The sequence below is a fragment of the Anthonomus grandis genome, chromosome 11 (assembly GCF_022605725.1).
Source record: "Anthonomus grandis grandis chromosome 11, icAntGran1.3, whole genome shotgun sequence".
NCBI lineage: Eukaryota > Metazoa > Arthropoda > Insecta > Coleoptera > Curculionidae > Anthonomus > Anthonomus grandis.
The window spans coordinates 22,782,357-22,806,071 of NC_065556.1; the positions used below are offsets into that span (position 1 = coordinate 22,782,357).

Below are 23,715 nucleotides of genomic sequence, written 5' to 3' on the forward strand. Positions count from 1 at the left end.
ATAGCAGCTATTTGCAAAATAAGCTATATCGGGGCTCGTATCTAATTAGGTAACTGTGACGCTGTTCAATTGCTTTTGTTTGGAAATATTTTTCAATTCATTCAATAAACAGTTTTAGATGGGAAATCTTCTTTGTTTTACTTGCCCTTAGTACCCGGCTATTACATGGCGACCCTGCCAGGATAATCGTGGAGAAATAATAAGTTTTGTTGAAGAAAAAGATCATTCTGGGCCCGATTAAAAGTAAAGTGTTTCTTTTTTTACTCATTTTTCCAAATATATTGCAATGTACTGGCGGTAAGCAAATCAGCAAAATGGGGCAAAGCAAATCCACTCAACAAGATTTGACAGAAAATGGGGTAGTCAATTCAAACTTTGTAGTGCAGGAGCAAGAATACAACATTACAAAGGACGTTAAAGCAATTTTGTATATAATAGTTATTTTGCTTATTGTGATGGTGATCATAAAGTCCTTTCAAATGTACAAGAAGCATATTAGGAAGCAGATAACTCGTGAGCTTGCTGTTTCTACGATTAACTTGGCCCAGTTAAGAAGAGATGCTGCCGCTTCAAACCCTATTATTAACCCTTAACCAGCCCATTGACAAACGACACGAGTTTTTGAGCTGCAATTTTTAGTGATACATTTTTAGTGAAATTTAGTGAAAATAACTTACTAGCGTCTAAACTAGTGCGCGTAAATCGAATGCAGCTTTGTAGTGCGGGTAAACGAATGCAATTTTATTGGACAACCAAGGATAATCTACTGAGTAAGCCGTAATTTTCAATTTTATTTTTATTTCTGTTTTTATAATTCTAGACGGTTGTGTCTAGTGATGCTTTATGTTTTTTTTTTAAGTAACAAAGGTAATGCTATTTTATGCGTGTGAATTTCCTATATATTTTTTTTAATTGACAATATTATGCATCTAAGCAAACTATTCTAATAATATTGGGTTCTATGTCTTTAAACTGGGAAAGAACTAATAAAACTTTACTGGAATTTAAACAAGAAGCTATATGTAATTCCAAAAGGGCTATAAAAAAGGCCGTACCAAAAAATCCGGAAACAAGAGTCGATATTATGGATAATTTAGTAGAGTTATTCAATGGAACGACAGCCTTTATTAAGAATATTTGGGTTCAATTAGATAACCAGCAAAAGAATCAAACTAAGGACGTATTCGTTTTTATTAGAGATAAAGTAGTTAGGGCATTTGAGATATTTAAAAATTGACCGTTAATTTTAGACGAGTATTATATAGCATCGAGCGACGAAGAGGAAATAAATATGCCTTTGTCAAATTTAGAGTTTTTTAATTTAGCTGGGAAAATAGTACCTCAGGAGTTTGATGGCTCACATGCCAGGCTACAACCATTTTTAGATGCTCTTACATTACTTAATGAAAATTCGGGTGATCATGGAGCAAACGTAGTAGCCTACGTTAAAACACGACTTACGAGTAAGGCTCGAGGTTTACACACTTTGCGTTCAAAAATTAAAGGAGAGAGTTTACAGCTGTTAATAACAAAGCTATTAAATTTTAGGCAACATGCTAGAGATACTGTAAGTTATGCCTCGGATATTGAATCTCTAGCTGAAAAATTAAAAACGGCATATATTAGCGAGGGTGTCCCCGCCGATGTCGCAGCAAAGTATTCTACTGATCAAACAGTAAGAGCCTTGGCTCAAAATGCTAATTCCGAAAGGGCTAGGGTAGCTATAGAGGCAGATACATTTATCACAGTACAGGAGGATGTCAATAAATTTATAAATATAAATAATAATGCCCAGGCTTCAACTTCAAACGTTTTTTATGTTAATTCAGGTCAAAATAATTTTAGAAATAATAACAGATTTTTTTATAATAATAGAGGTAGGCGACCTAATAACAATAATAATAATAATTATTACAATAACACTCGACGCAGCCAACATTTCAATAGGCACAATAATGAACGCGGGAGAAATATTCGCGGTTTAATAATACAAGTAACAGGTTAACTAATGACAGACAAACTAATATCAGTACAGCCTACAACTCATTTCACAGGTCAGTTAGGGCAGTTAGCATAATACCTGACCAGGGAAATGAAATGGACCCCCAAACCGGGAGATTGGGGGATATCTCGTATATAATGTGCTTAACATGAACCTTTCCTTCTCCAAGTTTGTTGAATTTTTTACAGAAATGACTGGTCAGGAAAATACTTTTTTAATCGATACTGGTGCAGATAGTTCTATATTTAAAAATGATCCAATTAGTCCAGACAAAATTATAAATTCACACACCCCTAGTCAAATTAAAGGAGTAACATATGAATTTATCACAACTTTAGGTATTGCAAGAACGGTCATTTCTGTTATTGGACATGAAGTCGAACATTCTTTTCACATAGTAGATTCTTCATTTCCGATCCCGATAGATGCAATATTGGGTCGAGATTTTATTGCTAAATTCAATTGTAATTTAAACTATTTGGATTGGACTATGACTATTAGGCCGAATTATTAGTACCCGGCTATTACACCCCTCTCATATTCCTTGAATCATCTTGAAATGTTACTTTGTGTATGTAATTAATCCAATTACAGACACGAACTATAAATTCATTGCGATCGTCAATGATTCCTGGGTCTCAGAGCGGTTTTCATACCAAAAAGTATGTCAAAAGTCCATTATTTGGCATTCTACCTATCTCACCTCGCTAATATGCGTTGAATAATTTTTAAATATTACTTTTCATATGTAAATGAATTAATTATAGACAAGAACCATCAAGTTATTGCGATCGTTAATGATTCATGGGGGTCAGATGGGTTTTCATGCCGAAAAGGGGGTCAAAAACAAATTATTTGGCATCCTACAGCATATTACTTCTCTCATATACCTAATTATTTTGAAATGTAACATTTCGTATGTAATTTAAGGGGGATCTGGGTCTGGGCCGATAGAAAAAAGAATTATTTTAAACAATTTCGTTTTTTAAACAATTTCAAGGGAAGAAATAGAGAAATACTAAAAAGAATGCTGGCAAAATGATTTTTTATATTATCCAGTTTACAGAAGGTTTTTAAGTTTTTCAAAGAAAGTTGTGTAATAAACCTAAGCAAAAATTAAATTTAAAAATCAAGTTGTGTAATAAACCTAACCTAAGAAAAATTTAAAAATCATTTTTTAAAAAGTCGAATAACATTTTTAATTTAGGGACTAATTCCTTACAGTGTTTAAAACTGAGGAAGAAAAAACAGTAAAAAATAAAAATGCAAGATATTACTTACCGTCTGGAAGAGCTCCCAGAGACCACATAAAATCTAGAAAAACGAAAAACAACCATTAGTGATCATAAAAGCGGTCCCCGGCGGGAAAAAGACATTTAAAAGGAGTACGAAAAACGAAAAGTCTATTGTTAACTAAGTAGAGAAAATTATATAGCATTCATGAAATTTCAACTACGTGTCTAAATCTACTGTAAAACCGTTATCTTTGCGAAAGCGTTTTTCTAAAGAGAGATTTAACGGGCTGTGTTAGCTAATTTTTATTTGTTTAATTTTTTTTTTGGTTAATTGAAACGTCGGTCAGTTGTCTCTGCTTAACATTCGACTAACTACCACTGCTAATATCTACTCTATGACACCAATTATTTTTTTAACTTAAGAAGCCACTAGTGGCGTATTTTTTACGGAAAACCATAGTACAGCCATCCCTTATGTACACATAAAGGTTTCTTATAAGGGTGAATAACCATTAAGGAATTTACGTTTATAGAAACATAAATAATAAAATGTGAAAGTTGAACTAAAAGAAAACAACAGATTATTGAGAGTTTCATTGAATGGGATCATAAATTTTAAGACGAGGTAGCATTGAAGCTATTGATAAAGAAAGATCGAAATCACTATACGCAAAGTTCATAAGAGCTAACTTTATTATTTTTGCTAAGAATTTATGAAAAATGTATTGAATAATGGAAACTGAAACATATGAATATAAGGAATAAATAAGGGCTGGGTCCTAATCTGACCACAGGACTTCATATAAATATTTACTGCCTCATTACAAATAAAATAATAATAAACATGGATACAAAGTACTTAAATGCTCAAACTATAAAAAAAGAGTCCATGCCCATTTAAGTTATGCATATTTAAAGAACAAACCACACGAAAATTTATCAAAAAAGAAGAACTTTGTACATAAACTCTATTATTTTTTTTTAAAAGGCATGTCTGTACTATTTTGCTAATATATATCTCTTCTATACTAATATTCTAGTTATATAAATACAAATTAGGGCTAATCTATAAACTATGTTATAATAGCTCTGATGCTAATTGATTCGTTGCTTACTTTCTTTGTACGAAGTCACCATAAAAGAACTAAAATAATTGTTTTAGTAAACTAAAATTAGTTATTTTAATATTATAGCGAGTTATAGAGCAGCTAAGTAAGTAAATTTATATTTTTTGAAAATGCATACATTTCTTACAACCTTTACCATTATTTTAAATATAAATTTCATTTAGCTATCTATAACAAAGTATAACGTACATTCAACCACAAAACCACGAATATATTACATTACCTTTAAAGTTGCCGTTGGAAACTATCTCGCAACTATAGTAATAAATCTAGCCATGGTAGCCTAGGCGAAGTACATAGAATAGTTTATTGATAAAATTAGTTCCTAGCTAGTTTCGTTAAGTACACTATAAATTATATAGGTTAGGTTATGACTAGCGTTTTTTTTTTGGTCTATTTGCCTAAGCACTGTTTTTTTTTAATAACATACAGTACTTAAACAACTAGTTGCCGCAATATTTACGTTCTAAATAAAAATATGAAATAAAAATCATCTGGGTTATTACAAGAAGTAACACTAATCTAGTAAACAATTACTCTAGAGAAAAGATAGGTCGCACCTTTGTAGGGCTATGGCATTACATAGATGAGACCAGGGCGGACCCCCCAAAAGGACCAGGGCACATAGGCGGTGGGACCTGAAATAAATTAACTACTGCCCCGACTTTTTATTTTTTTTTTTTTTTTAGTTTTCAGCTATAATACATAAAGTCCTAGCTATGCCTAAAGACATTACAGTACTGATTTTAAAGATTAAAACTAACCAAACAAATCTTGCAAATGTAATTTACTAAATAAAATCCAGTGAGCTTGATTTGTTTGCTTAATTTTGTACACATGACAGCTCGCTTTAGACACGATGAAATTTCATGAACATTCTCGATTTTTATCTGAAGCTGCAGTGTATTCGGTCTTTATATTGTCTACTTAAAAGTTTAAAAAAATATATACGGGTTTTTGCTATCGCTTTTGCTACTTTAATGCCTCAATAAAAAAATCTACTTATTGGTGTAAAAATATAAATGTTTCTACTTTTTTTTGTTAATTAAAGGTATATCGTACCCTTGTAAGTTATGCATTATAAAATTTGATATGTGTTAAAACAATTTTAAAAGTCTACGCTCTACTGTGGGTCTACGATTTCTAGCTAAACGCAGTCTTTTTTTGTACTGTTATTCGTTTTTTGATGGTATACTGCCCCATTAAGGACTTTCTAATTTTTATTTGTCATATAGGCATATACTATGCAAGAATGGTACTATGGGCATGGTGTCATGTAATTTTAAGGAAATTTATACTTTTAATACAGATTATGATTAACATTTGATTTGATAATTGGGTAGTTAATCCTAAAGAAGGGATACATGAGAAGAATTCAAAATTGTGTTAAACTAGGAAAATGAGTATAACATCTTAAAGACTCAGTTAAAATTTTTGTAATCAGTTTCATATGCAAGAATCTAACAGATTAAAGTCTGGATTTCGTGCGGATTATTATTAAATAACAATATCTAATAGAACTAACAATAAGGACACAATAAAAGGTAATGGATAAAGTTACTAAATATAAAAAAACATTTTTTATAACCACTTATCAAAGTTACTATCAAGAACCTAAACCCTGACCATTTATAATATTTTATTATGTCAGGCATAGTCTATTTAATAAATATTTTAATCTAAAGTAGGAAAATAAAATTTTATTTTGAGCTCATTAAAAACTTTAAACGTAAATATCTTGAAAATTGTTAATCATAGCGAGATTTTTTTAAGCATACCTTTTTTAGGTAAAATTGTTTGGAAAATGCATATTTTAAATGAAAATTTAACGTTAATGTCTCAAAAAATTTTGCTGGTAGCGCGCTCTGTGATATAAATTTATAAAAGTTTAATTTTAAGATTTGCCATATAAGAAAAAACTCATTATACAAATTTTGTTAAAAATGGACTATAATGCTAAGTTTATGGCCAAAATTCAAAAAAATACATTGAGTCTCTGAATTTTGTACAAGAGAAAATTTACTTATTCTCATTTTTTTACAGGAATTTGCTGTAAAATTATTTACGACTATATATGGGATATAGAAAAAATATAAAGGCAGAAAGAGGGATCAAATAGGAGGTAGAAAAATAAAATAAAGTAAAATATCTGAGATAGAACAAACAGAATAAGACAAAAAAAAGTGAGCATTATATAGATACCTAAAAGTAAAAAATGACACCATACCATTTTTGCAAATTAAAAAAAAATAGATATAGACAACAAAAATCTCTAAATTTACGGCATTAAAATTCAAATTATTAATTTCTTATTAACGTAATATGTTTCGGTCTATTAAGAGCATCATCAGATATACTAAAGACATTAAGCTGTAGATTCAAACAGTTTGATATTACTTGCATTTAAATTATAAGAATTTTTTCTTATTTAAAAAGCATTTTTCAAGTTCGTGACCTTTTTTTTTTTAACCGAAAAACTTTAAAGAGGCGTAGTATAAACTGTGGAAATATCGAACCCCTGAACCCCCAACAGGTCGCTCATGTTATAAGTTAAAGTGGGAGGTCCGCGTGCGGTCGTAGCCGCCGCCACTGGCCTTAGCGCAGGCGCGGTAGCAAAAACCCGCTTGCACCCCGTTACGTCATAGAGGGCGTGGGTGGCATAGTGCAGGGGCGTGCCAGCCGTCGCCGGTGCCAAAGCGATAAGCGGCAACGTGGCCGCGTGGGCGTGGTGCACGGTGGTGGCACCGGCGGGCGGCAACGTCGCGACGCCGTGCGGCACCGGATACGGCGCGTAACGCAGGCCGGATGTGGCCGCCGTGTTGACCGGAAGTGACGTCGGGTTAAGCACGAGCAACTCACCGTATGCGCCGCGTCCGGCGGCCCGGGTCTTGGCCAGGTTGGCCGGTAGCATTACCTCTTTCGGTTGTGCTTTCTTGCATTCGACCTGAAATTAAAAAAAAAAAACATAAATTAGTTAAAGAGAGAGAAAATGCAACGTGCACAAGATAAGGAGGGCCAGTACAGGGATCTATGTAATGATGAGAGATAGAAAGACCTTTCGTCTTCGGGCCACTATTATTAACTTTGTTTTTTCAAACGCGAACCTGGTTTTTCCATATTAAATTTTAAAAGTACCTTTAATTCTGAATTTAACGTTATATCACAAATTGCAGTTTAACCATGTTTTACCTTTCCTAAGCAATATTAAATATTTTCCATTCCTTCGAAGAAAGTACACTTTGAAAGCAAAATGGTAGTCATAGAGATCCTTGAGGTTCGACATTTACTTATGAATTATTTCACTATATATTTACATATTTTAATTTATTTTGTAAAAGTGAGAACTTCGAGTATTAACTTTTCTTGTTATTAATATATATTTTATTTAAAGGAATTGCAAGAATTCAAAATTTTTAAAATTAATAATAATTTAAAATTTCAAATTTTTAAGGATCTAAAGGATTAACCTAAGATAAGAGACTCCTTTAAAGATCAAAACTTATTCAAAAACTCCTTGCATATTAAATCAGAAATAAATGAAATTAACCAAATATAAAGGCTAAAAACTTTAATATCTGCATAACTTAAAGAGCCATAATGACCCATTTCTTATTGATTTTAACTCTGGTTGTTTTAAGAATTACGAGCAACATATATGTTTTTTATAACGTTTTTTATATTATTGTTTACAAATTCCTTGTTTTTTTTGTGATTTTTAAACTATAAATTGATTGCTCATATAATTGCTTTAAACTTTGCATTTTATTCAACAAGTCGTCTACGAATTACTTGGTAATATTCAGAATTATCGGTAGTTATGCAAAGTTGTTTGCATAATTTTACTGGCTATGAATGCCCATTTGTTATTGGATTTAGGTTTTTGGTTGATTTTTGGCTAGGAGTAAATAGGATAATTTTTTTTTTCTGGAATTATATAAAACTTATTTAATAAGAAAATATTTAGAAGAATCTATGTAAATAACTTCAAAGAATAAGTCAATGTTATTCCAGGTACTTAAAATGGCTTAGAAGTCCAGAAGAAAACTGATAAATCTAAGGCTTGCTCAGGGTAGCCTCACTTGCCTAAAAGCGTGACTAAGTTGCATTTAGTACCTTAAAAGCCTGGAAAAGAGGCATGAATTCAAAAATTTGCCTAGTTGTTCTTTTTTTGGATCACAGATTCACTATCCACTATCTATACACACTAAGATGATCTATATCTTTACTTGCTTGGAAAATTGACTCAATTATGTTCAAAGCCTGGATAAAGACAAGAACTCAAAGATCTGTTGTAGAATCACTCAGTTTACTTCCAATTGCCTGAGAGAGTCATCAGAATAATAAAAAAAAATTGTAGGTGATCAATGTTGATGAATATTCTGAAACTTCATATCTTTTACGTTATAATTAAATAAATAATAGAATCATATTTATTAAGAGGCGATATTTGTTTAAAAACATAAAAGTGGAACGCGCAATTATATTCCAGTTTCCTCAATGTTGAAAGCTTGAAAAAATGCATCAAATTTGCCAAATCAAACCATCATCGTATCTTTAAAAAGTCAAAACTTTGTGCAGTTTTTAGTTCAGACACTTTCTAAAGACATACAAAAAAATACATACAGAGGCATAACATTCATATTGAAATATGAAAACACGTTATAATTAGACGTTTACCTTAGGGAAAACGTGACTGGGTTGTGTGGCCGTTCAACGTGACTAGATTTTCGGACCGACGGAAATAATGATCCCCATTTTAGGGCTCGCTTATGTTGCTTTTGACATGGTAAAATATTATTTAAGGGTTCGAGTGTAAACAGATTTGAGTAATGGTATTAGCATTTTATTTTCTAAAATAAATTAAAAAATATATATTTTCTTGATAATTCTTAATGACCTAACCTGGTAAGACCCTCTTATATGGTGTGTGCCTGAAGAATTTAACAGGCATTTTCAATTTTCGTTAAACCGAGAATTTCTCGGTGCTGTGGTGGCTCGATAGACTTTTTGTTCGTTTACAGATAAATAGATAAAGGTGTAGGTAGCAAGTAAATGTACTTGCCTAGCAATATACGAGAGCTTTACGTGAAAGTGCAAGAGGTATTCATCAAAAGAAAAAATCTACTGTGTATCGACTTATTTGAAACAATAAAATTGTATAAACAGTGAATATGTATTGTTTTTTCTCTTTAGAAAATTTTAGTATAAAGTATTTATCATGCATAACTTTAATGGATCAAGTATACATTTGTATTAGACCTCTTTTAATATTTTATATAAACATTTCATAGGTATGAAATAAATATTTTTCCTGAGTAATATTTGGGAGCGTTAGGTGCGAGAGTTATTAGATAAAATGAAAAAAAATATATATATTATACAAAAAACTAATTATGGATTTAAATGTTCTCAAATTTTTAATTTTGCTAATTTAAAAAATTAAAGTAAGCACAATTTTAAATGACATGACATAATTTTATACATTTCAAATACCTAATAAATTATTAAAGATTTTTTAAATTTCAAAATATATATTTTTTCATCTTCTTATTTCTTGCTTTATTTTGTTTGCTTAAATTTAATTGATAGAGCGTATATTAACACAAAACTATTGATCATATGATTTGCCTAAATAATTAAATTACGCAATAAATATTATAAAGAAAATATTAATTATTAAATTGATTAGTAGGGTTTATTTAGGGTTATACTTATATTGCACTTTTAACATTTTTATCTATAAAGTCTAGTTTTTAAATAGTTTATCTTACTTTCCCTAAGGGCCCTAATTAAGGTTATTTAGGTTATATTATTGTAAATTCTTTTAGTAAAGCTTTCTAGAATTTGTATATTTGCTTGCTTTGACTGTCTTAAAGTTATTGGTCTCTATTGGTGAAACACAAAATTAATAAACTTAAATATTTAAAATTTAATATAAAATTCTTTATACACCGACTAAACGAAAATGAAGGAAAACATTATCATGTTTTAAGATTTTTATTTCAATTAATTTTAATTATGAAAAATTTTATTTTTTCTATAAAAAGTTTTTACTGTTCTAAGTATCTTTATATGTTTTTAGCATAAACTTATATAGTTGTTTATATATATATATATATATATTAGTATATATAATTGTTTATATAACGGCTTAACTAAAATGAAAAAAATTAACAAATATTAAAAAAAACATCAAGTTCGTTACATTTTTATAATTTTAATACAGCTAATTTAATTTTCAAAAATCTGTTGTAATTTTTTAAATATTTACTGTTCTTGGTAATTTTTTTTTTGGCATAACTTTCGTAGATTGGGCACACTTATACATATTTAAAAGAAATTTATATAAATTCTGGAATAATTCAGTTGTTCAGTTGTACTCAATCTTGTTTTCAATTTTATTTAAATTGTAACTAAGAAGACTGGAAAAAGACTGAAATTTAAAGGTTTTAAAGAATTTTTTACTTTTTCACCCCCCGTACACAAAAAAAAAATTGAACTCTTTAACTTCAAAAATATGGCCACAGTGGAGGAGGGGACTACTAGTGCATAACTTTAACCACTATGGTATACCCCTAATTTTTCTTTATTAAACCCATCTTGAGAGAAAAGTCTATTATGTAAGTGGTTTCTTAAATAGGGCAACATTATATTTATCAAAAGTAAAGCGTTAGCCCGCCAAGGATAATGATACGAGGAAGATTCTTCCTGACAGTTGCGTTATTAATGGGTCCAGTAATAAACGAAATGCTCGAGAGGGAAACTCCTCTAAAATTCCCAGTTGCTCTCTCCCGGTGCCGGACACAAAAAGCTCCGGCCACTTAAAAGTTTCCTCTCGACCTGGTCGGCTTTCCACTTATGATTTTGGTCATAAATATTACTTCAGAAATTTGAATTTGGACCGGTGCTTTCTGAATTTCAATAAAGCGAACGGGCCCGACCTGCTTTCTTCCTTTACCGAAATGGATATTCCCTCCCTTAAGGGATGAGAGTCAAAATATGTTTTGCCTACCATTATGTATATGAACCGAAACCGGTAAAAATAAAACCGTTTAACTTATTTAAATGGAAACTTTTAATAAGCCTATTTGGTATTTATTAGTTTCTCAAATGCAATTTGTGTGTCACATTTTGATATTAATTATTCATTTCCCGGACCTTTTAACTAAATTGAAATTGCAGAGTGTGGAATAATTCTAATTACATCTTTTTTAAATCGATCCACTTAATTTAATAAAATTTTTTATAAAAACGTAGAGCATATCCATTTAAGTTATGCTATAAAAGCACTTAGTTAGGCATTAAGATGTTATGATTATTTTATATTAACTTTTAATCCATGCAACTGAAGTTGAGCTCAGTGAGCGAAGAAGTAACTCAGTTTATCACTGTTTTTAAACTTTATTAGTCTGGGAATCTTTAGAAATCTGAGGCAGTCTTTTTAGTACAAAAATATCTATTTAATTTATTCTCATATAAATTAGAATACGACAGTTTAAGTAGAATACGACAGTCTAAAACTAAATTTTTTCCTCCATTTTCTTTGTGGCAATAAACGCCCTGGGACATTTAACCAAAGATTTATGCAGAGCATTTCGTAGTGCACCCTTTATAATTAAGCAAACCGTATTACAGAGACGAGATGCTAGAGACGAAATCCCATTTTTTTCTCTTCCTAAATGCGGTCTAGTTTAAATGGGGATTTTACATTATATAAAGTCTTAGAGAAACGGTATTAAGATAGCAGCTATTTAGGTATTCATTCAAAAAAAAAGCTTTTAATTATATGGTTTAACCAAAACTCGCAAAAAATAATGTGTCTATTGATTTAATTTTCCCTACACAAGCGCCACGTTTACAGCGCGAGTGAAACCCGCAGACGACAAAACAACCGGAATTGCTGGATTAATCTTTCTCAATTAGGGTCGGTTTTACATTACGGCATATGTACACGAAATACCCGTCGACATATTCACATTTATGAAAGAATGTTGAGTAGATTTTGCGTTTCAGCAGAAAGCCCGATCCGCAAAAGCGCGCGTATTTTGGCCCCGCCAAGTGCAATTGACAACAATGAAATGTTGCTGCAAATTTTAAATAACGAGTCGTGTGTTTAACTTGATGGTTTAATAAGATTGCAAAGTTGTTTATGAAAATGATCAAAATAAAAATAAAATTGTATATGCATAGTTCAAAAAATAAATAAAAAAATTAGTTTATATACGACAACCAGAAGATCTTTAAAAAATCATTAACTTTAATGCTACTAAAAAATATATTACTCTTACGTGATAACATGTTGCAAAATATTGCGTAGCTCAAATGTTAAAAATAATTATTTTATATGTTGTCCTGTAAGATTCGAGTCAGTTACAGATTGATTTAGACTACGTCTTTTATTTAGACTATGGCTCTTTTTGGCATAGAGGTTAAGTCTGTATATTCTTTTCCAATAAATACATGTTAATTTTTATAAAAAGAAAATGATAATAATCAAAAAAACAACATCAAATTCTTTTTGGTAAAGTCACGACCATAGGAGACTTTAGAATACTAAATCAACCTTACCTAATATATTATCAAACTTCATTAAAAATTGCTAGAGTTGTACTAGTTCCAAATGAATCTTTTTATAAAGTAGAATTTATATTTTTTAGAGGGCTGTTTAACAAAGACGATAAAATAAATAGTAGCAGTTTCAATGATTTTATATAAGATATCGAAAATAAGCCTATTTTTTATTATTATAAAAACTCAGTTGCTCAGTCACATTAAATGCCCACTATATAAAAATAAATTGCAACATATTTAATCCGCTAGTTCTAGAATGTATAATACAAATAAGATGTGGGATTCTCGTTAAGAATATTTTTTAAATTTTTCTTTAGTGTCCTTATTTCCTTTCCCTTAAATAGTCAAAATAGACAAAAATTTATTCGGCATCTAGGACTTTTACTATTCCCTGCTTTTCTGGTAAACTGGACTTCAGATCCTTTTCTTCTGTAACATTGCTGTCATTATCTCAATCTTGTGAGTGATTCAGAACCTCTTAATTTTGATTATGTAACTGATCTTATTGACCACTTGTTTATCAATCGTTAGACTCCTAAATTCTTGACCCTGAAGATGCCAGTAAGCAGAAAACCGTTCTATCAAGAATAAAAACGTCAGGCATTTTAATTAATTTTTTTTCTTAATTGCCTGGACTAATTGGTTATTGGGGCTTAAAATGAAATTACTCTATTACTCCAGGCAGTTGACATACATATTTCTCAAGATTTAAGGCACTTTAATTGAAATTGTGCTTCAAATACCTGGACTAATTAATTAATTTATTAATGGAGTTCAAATTAAATTATTTTCTAATTAATCAACGACATTAAAATTTTATAATAGAATTCCAAGCAGTGACCAACATCCTTTCTTTTTTGAAATTTCTGATGTTTTAGTTAAAATTGAACTTCTACTACCTGGACTAAAAAAATAATTTACTGATAATATTAAAATTTAAATTATTTTTCAATATAAGGCTGTTATGACGGTCTATAATCCCAGGCATTTTAATTAAAATTGCGATCCCATTGGGTGGACTCACCTGCTTCAACTAATTAAAAAATTTAATATTGAAGTAAAATTAAATTATTTTCTAATTATTTAGTGACATTTTAATCAGAACAATTTAAAAATTAACTTTAATTGTACAATTTAAGGCAGTGGAGCATCATCGGTTTTTTAAAAATGCAGTTATTTTAATTAAAATTGTACCTCAACTGCCTGGACAAATTATATTAAAATTTAGGCCTATAATTATTTTAAAATTATATTTAATAATAGAGGATTCCAGGCAGTTGAGTAACATCGGCTTTTTAAAATTGCTGATTTTTTAATTGAAATTATACCTCAATTACGTGGACTAGTTAACTAATTTATTAATGGCATTTTAATTAAAACTAACCAGTTATGACTTTCTATAATATCAGGCATTTTAATTCAAATTGTACCTTATCTGCCTGAACTAATTAATTAACCACATTTAAATTAATTTTTTTTTATTATTCAGGGCGCAGTAGAGCTATAATATATTTATTAACATTTTTTATAAATGACTTAAATTGTTTAAATAATTTTAGATTTAAAATAATTTTAATTTTAAGGTCATTAGTTAATTAGAAAATAATTTAATTTAAGCTTAAATAAAAAGTTAAATATTTAGTTCAGGCAGTTGACCTATAGATTTTTTTTCCATTTCAGACACTTTAATTAAAATTGTACCTCACCCACCTCAACTAATTAATTAATTTAAGATTGAAGTATAATTTAATTGTTTTCGAATTATTTAGTGACATTTTAATTAGAACAATATAAAAATTAACTTTAATTGTACAATTTAAGGCATTGGAGCACCGTCGGTTTTTAGGAATTGCAGCTATTTTAATTAAAATTGAACCTCAACTGCCTGGAAAAATTATATTAAAATTTAATTATTTTAAAATTATTTTAAAATAATTAATAATTTTATAATTAAATAATTTTAGATTTAAAATAATTTTAATTTTAAGGTCATTAGTTAATTAGAAAATAATTTAATTTAAGCTTAAATAAAAAGTTAATTATTTAGTTCAGGCAGTTAAGCTAGAGAATTTATGAAAATTTCAAGCACTTTAATTAAAACTGTACCTCAACTGCCTGGACTAATTAATTAATTAATTATTACTAGCCTTCAAGTTAAATAATTATTAAATTTCAAACAGATCTAATGACATTTTAGGCACTTTATTTAAAAATTTACCTCAACTGCCTGGAATTAAATAATTAAACCATTATTGGATTTTAAATTACATTATTTTCGAGTTTTAGACAGTTGGGGTATGGATGTGTTAACATTTCAGACACACTACTTAAAACTGTACGTTAACTGCCTAGGATGTATTAGTGAAGTTCAAATTAAATTAATTTACAAATCAAGTCATGTTTGGTTTGCATCCATGGCTTAGATTGTAATTTTATAAGGTAGGACAAACCAGGAAATAAGTAAACATATACAAGATATACATCTCACTCTGTGGCTATTACATTTATAGATTTATATTGTTTTCGATTAGATTTTCTATGATGCATACAAAGATTTCTCATTAACTAGGGCTTAATTTCGTTTAAAGCAAATTGGCATCTTATTTGCAATTTATTTTATTCACTACGAAGTCAAGAGGTATCTGGTTTAGTCTAGTGATTCCTATTTTGTGTATTTTCCCATTATATTAGGTTTAAAAAAATCACATTTAATTTTTAATTATACCCCAAGAAAAACCGAAAGTTTTTATAAGAAAAACCACAAATGATTTATGTTTGCCCGTCAAAAAGTTTCACACACATACACACACAAAAATATAATAGAAAACATTCCAACACAGACGAACTTACCATTTTATTGTTAATCTCGTGGAAATGAATTTCGCAAACTTTATCAACGACGTCTTCGCTTTGAAATGTGACAAACCCGAAACCTGCAACAAAAAAGAAAGAAAAGTTAGTTTTCCAATTTTCGGGCCGTTACGCTACACCGATTGCTCATTTTTAAAAACTTTTCATAAAGTATTATTCGATTAAGTTCGTTTCGAGAAATTCTTTCAAGACTGTTTACGGAAGAACGTTAAAATAAAACTCCCTTTCAGTTATTAAATCAGTTTTTTTAATACCATTGTTCTTTACATAAATATTTTATATGTCTCATATCCATTTAAGTTATGCATACTGATAAAAAAACAGCCAATAAAGGACTAAAAATAGACTTTTTGTCTAGGTCCACTTGCAATTTTCAGGACTATAAAGTGCAATAGCAACGAAACAAAATCAAATGAAATTACGGCAATCATCTCGGGGTTGAAAAATCGTCCAATTCTTACGGGCAGTAATGATTCTCAATCACAAAGATTTAGAGGGGGCGATATTTTCTAGCAAAAGGTATAAAACGTCTTTGAGGAGCATCCACATCACAGATGGTGCCTTACGCGAAGACAAATTATCTTGACGTATAGTTTTGTTTCTGGCCCCTTGGGATTGTCATTTATCAAAGTTACGACCGCAACAGAGCAGATGGTGTTTTGCCTTGTTTAGTATTTAAATTTTCCCGCATAAATATTTAAACAAAAGTGTGCCCCATAAATCAATAAACTCGTTTTAAGTTTATTGATTTATGAGGTATGATGCGGCAAGATTATGCATTTCTACTTAGATTCCGACCGGATCTGGGAATATCAAATTTTCGTGTTATCCCTGATACGTCTAATGAACTTGTCGGAATAGATTATGGTCAGAATTTGATTTGTTGATTGACACAATGCGGGACCAAGAGGTCTGGTTGCTGTCATGCAATGATGCATGAGTATATTTCTAATGCAAATTTTTACTATACAAATTTTATGAATCTTTAACCTTTTTGCATCAGCAAAATCTAAATTTATTAATATTCACCCTAAAAAATTAGTTTTTTTTTAGTAAATATTTTTTGAAGCATAACAATTTTTTTGCATAGTATTCTACATTTAAAGGATGCAAAGTAAGTTAATTAGGATAAAGTTGGGGTTTTTAATAAGAAATAGTTTTGTTTTTCAAAATGTTAATTACAGATATGAAATTATTGTTTTTTTTTATTTTTAATATAACTAATTCAATTTTTTTTACCAGAAACCCAATCCTAACACATTGTTTAAGACGTTTGTCAAAGCAATTTTTTGATTTTATAGTACCATTAAGATTTATCTATTTTTATCGAAGTTTTGCAATAATAATTATCGTTTCAATAGTTTCATGAATAATGTAAGAGCAAAGATGTTTCATAAATAAAATACATTTGCATAACTTAAATGGATCTTAGACGCTTTTATCTGTTCATTTTCTAAATTTATTATTAAAATGCATAAGTGAATATTTGAAAATTGAATTATGAAGATGAAAGTCAAAAATCTAGAGCTTTTTTAACTATTAATGCATTACTTTAATGGGAACAATTATTTCTTGATAAAGGTCTAAATTATTTTATGTTCATTTATAGAAATACTCTTTTCTCCTAAGAAAAAGGTATATTCTTGTTGGTAACATCACAAGCAGATTCTATAAATATTTTTTTCTAATTAAGAGACCATATTTACAGACATTTTTTAAGACATTAGTAATAATAGCAATTACTACAAGCCGCTTTAAAGATAATAAAATTTATAGAACAATTTATAGACAAAAGAATTAAACTTTAAATTACAAAAGAAATCTAAAAGATCAATAAAAAATGATCACAAAAAATCATGATCTTTAAAAATACCCAAAAAAAATTAAATATTTTTTTATAAGATTTGTATTTAGGTAATTTGATATAAAAGGCTTTTCCTTATTGATTTTCTTAATTTAAAATTGGAATGCATAAATAAACCTTATAAAATCGTAATGTTTTCTGACATAAAAGTGACAAATCTAGAATAATAGAATAATCTTAACAGTTAATGCATAACTTTAGTGGGTACGTAATTTTTTATTTATTATATAATTTCTTACTAAACATGTTTTTTTTTATTTTTAGTTTATAGAAATGCTGATGCTTTTTTTGTTTTTAATAAAACTGTAAATTTTTATTGATAACAATAAAATCAGATTTATTTATTTATTTTTTAAAGCCATAAGTTAATGGCATATAGGCATAGAAGCAATGCAATTTATAGGCTAATAATGACAAAAGAATTAAAGAATAAATTTCAAAAAGAATCTAAAAGATCAATAAAAAGTATTATAGAATCAGAAGAAAAAATATAACATAAGAGCATAAGAGGTGATTTTTTTTTTTAATTATATTTGAAATTTATTGATTTTAAAGACAAATATTTCCAATTATGCCCATAGACAAAAAAGTAAACTTTACTCTAAAAAATTTTGTACAATTTAGAATTAAATTAAAAATGATTTAATATGTAAAGCAATGTTCATACTTTAAAAAAAAAACATAAAAGTCTCTTATAAAATTTATCAAAGCACTAAAATCATAGTGTCATTTCCATCAATAAGCTTTATCTAAAAATCCTAATATATCTAAAAGTGACTTATAAAGTAAAGTAATATTAGACCAAGTAACTACTCGTATTAACCTACATCCAGTAGTTCCAAACCAGTAACAATAACCTAATGTAAAATCTCATTTTACCCAATCAATCGCAAATAAGAATCTTTTCTTACAGTTAAAATGTAACAAAAGTAGCTATTGGCCTATATATGAGCTTTTACATTAGAACGAAGTTGTTGGAAACGGAGTGCCATATTTAAAAAAAAAATTGATATTTTTATATTTTTTATACAACGTTTGATTAAAAGCTCATTGCTGGGACATATTATTAAATTTCAGGGAAACTATCAATTATTTGCTCTGATGTGGCGAAATTTCCATACAGGTCAAAATTGAAAATTCTATTCCTGTTACGTTATTATTTACGTTAGCCGAATGAATGCTATTTAACAAAATAATATGCTAACCAGATGGCGGAATTTGCCCAAAATTATTATTTATTTTTGTTTTATATGTGTTAATTTTCAATGGCCAATTAGGATTTATACATTATATAGAATTTTAGGTTTATTAATGTAAATTATATGTACAATGAAAAATAATTAATTTAATGTATGTATATGATACAGTGTGTCATATCCATTTAAGTTATGCATATGTAATCACGTAGCAAAACTCTCTAAGAAATTTTTGCACATCAGATTATATTACACTCTTGTATTTCCTATTCAGAGACATTTCCTTTTTAATTTGTTAAAAAAGCATGATTTAAAATGGCTATGAAGGCTACACCTTTAAAAATTTGCGCAAAAATTGCTAAATTAGTCACATATTTAGGAGGATATTGGATATCCCTAAATATGTATCCAAGGGTACACGTTATTGATAAAACTTAGAATATTGAACAAATATTAATTTTTTTATGTTTGATTGTATAAGGGTTGAACTTTAAATAAACTGTAATTCCTTTCTCGCCTTTTTTTTACAATTCATACATTTACTTGCTTAGACTATTTTATTAATTGTCTTGCAATAAATGAAAATTATTATTGTATTATTATTTAATAGTCCTAAATATGGGTCTAAGGGTAGTTTACAGGATATTAATAAAACTAAGATTATTGCTTAAAATTGATTCTTTTCTAGTAATTATTTCAATAAACGTATATATTTGCACAAAGGTAGCTTAAATAATTTCATAAGACCATGGAATCAAGGTCTCAAAAACCTTATATAGACTGAATTATGACGTAAAGTTTGTTAGAAAGCTAAATAAATTCTGCTATTACCATTAACTTTATTTGTTACTAAAAAATTAGTTTGTTGTGTTATGTTTTACCTAAAAAAAGTTTTTACAAGACAAAATTGTTCCGAAAGTGCGAATCTTGAAATTAAAAATTAATACTTAATAGATTTTCAAGTACAATTTAAATTATGCTATAAATATAACATAGCATATCATCTCCATTTAAGTTATGCATATATAATTTCGTAGTAAAAGAATCTCTTTAGAAATTTTTTACACATTAAATTTTAATACATTATTATCTCCTAGTCAAAGACATCTCTTTTTTAAATTGTAAAAAGAGCATAACTCAAAACCAGCACACAGGTTGCTAAAATAATTTCTAAGGTTTCTCCAAAATCCTATGTAAACTGGATTATGCCTAAAACTTTCTTATAAAGATAAATGAAATCTGCTAATACCATAAACTCTAATTCTCAAGATTGAGGATCGAACTTCTTCAAACTTTTCACCATTTTCCGCATCTAAACAATGCCAATGTTAGTCCCTTTGGACTACGGAAAAGGGCACTATCTATCGACGAGGCACGCGGGGCAAACCTAAACCCAAAGGCAATTGTTTTCGGAAATTGGATAAAGGTTGAAAAATGTCCCGGACCGGAGCAAGACTCGCCGTAAGTCGGTAGGGCACGTCTTAAAGGATTAAGTGTTGGTATTTACTCGGAATAGGGTCAATTCTTCTTGGCCATCCCTTTGATTCGGCAATAATCCGGTCTTTTTCATGGTTCAGGTGTGATTCTCGGCCACCGATTGGATTTAATCGGGAACGGGAAGACTTAACTTCTCATTAACTCGCTCGAGTGGATGGGAATTAATTGAAAATGAAGGATTGAATTTTCATTTGTCGTGTTTAATTGCACGTGGCTACTAAGACAATTGTACTTTAAACCAAAAACCAGAATTACCAACTAATTTAAAAATTACCTTCGTCAGGCACTTTATGCAGCTAATAAATCAGGCAATCGTAAAATACATATTGGAGGGAAGTACAAAAAAAAAAAGGAAAAATGAAAACACAGTAGTTTTGCCGGAGGGTAGTGCATTTGTTAGCGTCGACGTGTGCCGGCGGTGTCGTGTGGTGTTTAATTAATAATACTGGGGAAAACTGGGAAAATGGGGTGCGAATCGGTGCCCCCCGGGCAATGAATCAGTAAGTGATTTATTGCAAACCTCACCCTGAGTTATTTGCACTAGTGGGACAGTATTGACGGCGATTGGCTCCAATATAGGCCGATCGTTGCTCTAATTAAATTTTAACTGAAAGAAAAGGTCCTTGTTGTTCGGAAATGATTGGGTAAAATGAGATTTTCGGTTCGGTTATTGTTTCTGTACGGGAATTACGGGCTGTAGGTTAAAGTTTGTAGTTATTTGATCGTTTCTGTGAGGTTCATTAAGAATAATTTATCATTATTACGTAGCGAAACAACAGAGAAAACCTAACTTTTACATCTGCACTGACTTGTCCAAGGCTTTTGATAGAGATAACCATCACATATTACTAAGGAGGTTGAAACTGTTTGGCTTGCAAAAAAAGTACAAACCTAAGACATAATCGCTTGTTTTCGTAGCACTAATTATGCATTTTATTCTTCAATTGGAAGAATTTTAAAATTGTTAAAGTCAGGTAAAGTGGACACCTCCTTGTCTTAGTTTCTGCGTCAAATTAGAGAAATTATTTATAATTGTGGTTATATTATTTATAATTTGTGGTTGTATTATTTATAATTGTGGTTAAGTTTTAAATGAATTATGTAGTATTATTTTTTTGTAATAGGGTTGATCCCGTATAACAATATAAAAAAAAAAGATGCAAAGAATAGGGTGAGATGTATTATAAAACTTTAATTGCAACTCTTTAAACTTTCAATAAAACTCCTAAAAATAAACCGCTTTACTAGACACTTACAATAAAATTGGCTTACCTCTCACTCCGCAGAAACCCGAAACAAAACAAAATAGAAACGACATTTAAAATTACCAATAAATTCATCCGAAGTGAAGCCATCGGTTCAGAAAATTTACACACCAGCTTTTAACTGATTGAGCGGTTGTAGATAAATTCAAAGCGGTTTTGTTCGAGCCCATTGAGAAAGATAAACGACGCCACTATCGCAATTTCTTACCACTTGTTCGTTTCTTCTTTTTTTTTTACTCGCCTTCTCTCACTCTATCCTCATCCTTAACCAGTTGAATATATTCGTAATTCTATTTGTATGAGTTTTCCAATTCTGTTGGGTGCCGGAACGGCAGCCAGACTGTATTGCGGAACGCCTCAATGTGGTTTATAAAAGGGGGTGAAATATTGTATGCATTGCCAAAAAGATTCCCTAGAAATTGTCGAAAAGGGGAAACTGGGAGTAGTTGTTGTTTTTTTTGTGTTTATGGAGACTTGTAGAGCTTTAGATGTTGATTTTTACATACTTTAATGTTAATTCTAAAATATATTAAGGCAGTTAAAGATTCTATGCAATTGCTAGTTTAATCTACAAATAAAAAAAACAGTAGATCGTCTCCATTTATGTTATGCATGATTTTTTATTTTTCAATAATGCTTTCCGATGAGAGCTTATCGGGTATTTAATATTTGTATTCGTTTATATTAAATTTAATAATAAACAAATATTAGTCCTCGGATCCAATAAAGTTATGCATATATTTTATAATTATATGTTTATCAAAAATCCAATGGCTGATTTTAAAAATGAATAATTTAAACTATAAAAAAATAATGCGTCTGATCCATTGAAGTTATGCATCTCCATTTTATTGGTACATACAACATATTTTTATTTTGTCAACCACCAAGTTGTATTCTTGGAACGTTGTTGTTCGCCATTTATATAACCGATATCTATACAGTTTTACAAACTTCTTTTGTAAATTCCTTTACAGACAATAAAGTGATTTATGTGTCAGGTAAAAAGTACTGCTCTAAGTATTTTAAATTTGGAATTAAATATTTTGCATTGCACAAGTATATGCTAGTAGCTAAAAAAACAAACTGTACAAAAATTTGAGATCAAGATTTAAGTATTAATTAAATCAAAACTACATATTGTCATTTAAATAAATTATTAACGGGTAGGTCTATTACTTATAGGTAGTTCTTATACTATTAGATCAACAATTGAATTTTGTTATGAATCGGATGTTTCAAATATTCAAATGGCTTTCTGAAGATGATTTTAATTTTAATATATAGAATAGAGCATGGATTTATGCCATAATATCTACGAAACTATTTAGAGTAAAGATCCAATTGTCAGCAACATAATATAAGGTCATCATTAATCATTGTTTTTTGTAGGGTTCCACGGTTTCAAATTTTTTTCTATTAGAAGTCAAAAGCGCAAGTGATTTAAAGTTACTAAAAATGCTAAAGATTACTTATTAAGAAAGAGTGTTATATGGAGTACGGTGTCTATTAACATATAAGTTGCACTTATTTTTATACCATTAAACTGAGCAAATTAAACTAAATAAAGAATTTGTCAAGTGTTACATAAAGAATTTTATTATATATTTATTTTTTTTAATTGCTGCTCATTATTGAAGGTATTATAAAAATGTAATTCTTATTTAGTATATCTTCATTTCCCAAAGGCAATTTTTAAATGAGATTTACTTATTACCGCCATAACTGTATTACATTTTTAACCTGTTAAAATGAAAAAAAAATCCCAAGAGACCTTTGAGGTAATTATACTAAAAGGTTCCTTCTCCAATATAAGAGAAACCCCCGCAAAAAAAGTCAAAACCGACAAAACACCACTAAGCAAACGGTTGCTGGGATATTTTTTCCATTGTCACTCACAGTGCTCAGATAATATGAAACATTAAAGTGAAAAATGGAAGATTTTTGCGGGACTCGGGGTGTTTTTTTTTATTTTTAAAAAGCAAAAAAATTTAAATTAATTTACTAGGGACTTGTTTACACGAATTGTTCGGACCCGTACAACGTTCGCTTACTAAATGACGGTATTTTTCAATGTCATACCTGTT

The 23,715-nt window shown here is 29.4% G+C and overlaps 1 protein-coding gene across 5 annotated transcripts in view; it reads right to left on the bottom strand.

Annotated features, from left to right (window-relative positions):
- Positions 1-23,715, bottom strand: part of LOC126742520 (RNA-binding protein Musashi homolog Rbp6) — a 660,776-nt gene that overhangs the window by 54,716 nt on the left and 582,345 nt on the right. For all 5 annotated transcript variants that reach the window (XM_050449167.1, XM_050449168.1, XM_050449169.1 and 2 more), the window contains 3 exons: positions 15,786-15,868; positions 7,224-7,308; positions 3,284-3,316 (listed from right to left, as the gene is read on the bottom strand). In XM_050449167.1, the coding sequence (XP_050305124.1) occupies positions 3,284-3,316; positions 7,224-7,308; positions 15,786-15,868 (201 nt within the window). The remainder of the gene's footprint in view (positions 1-3,283; positions 3,317-7,223; positions 7,309-15,785; positions 15,869-23,715) is intronic.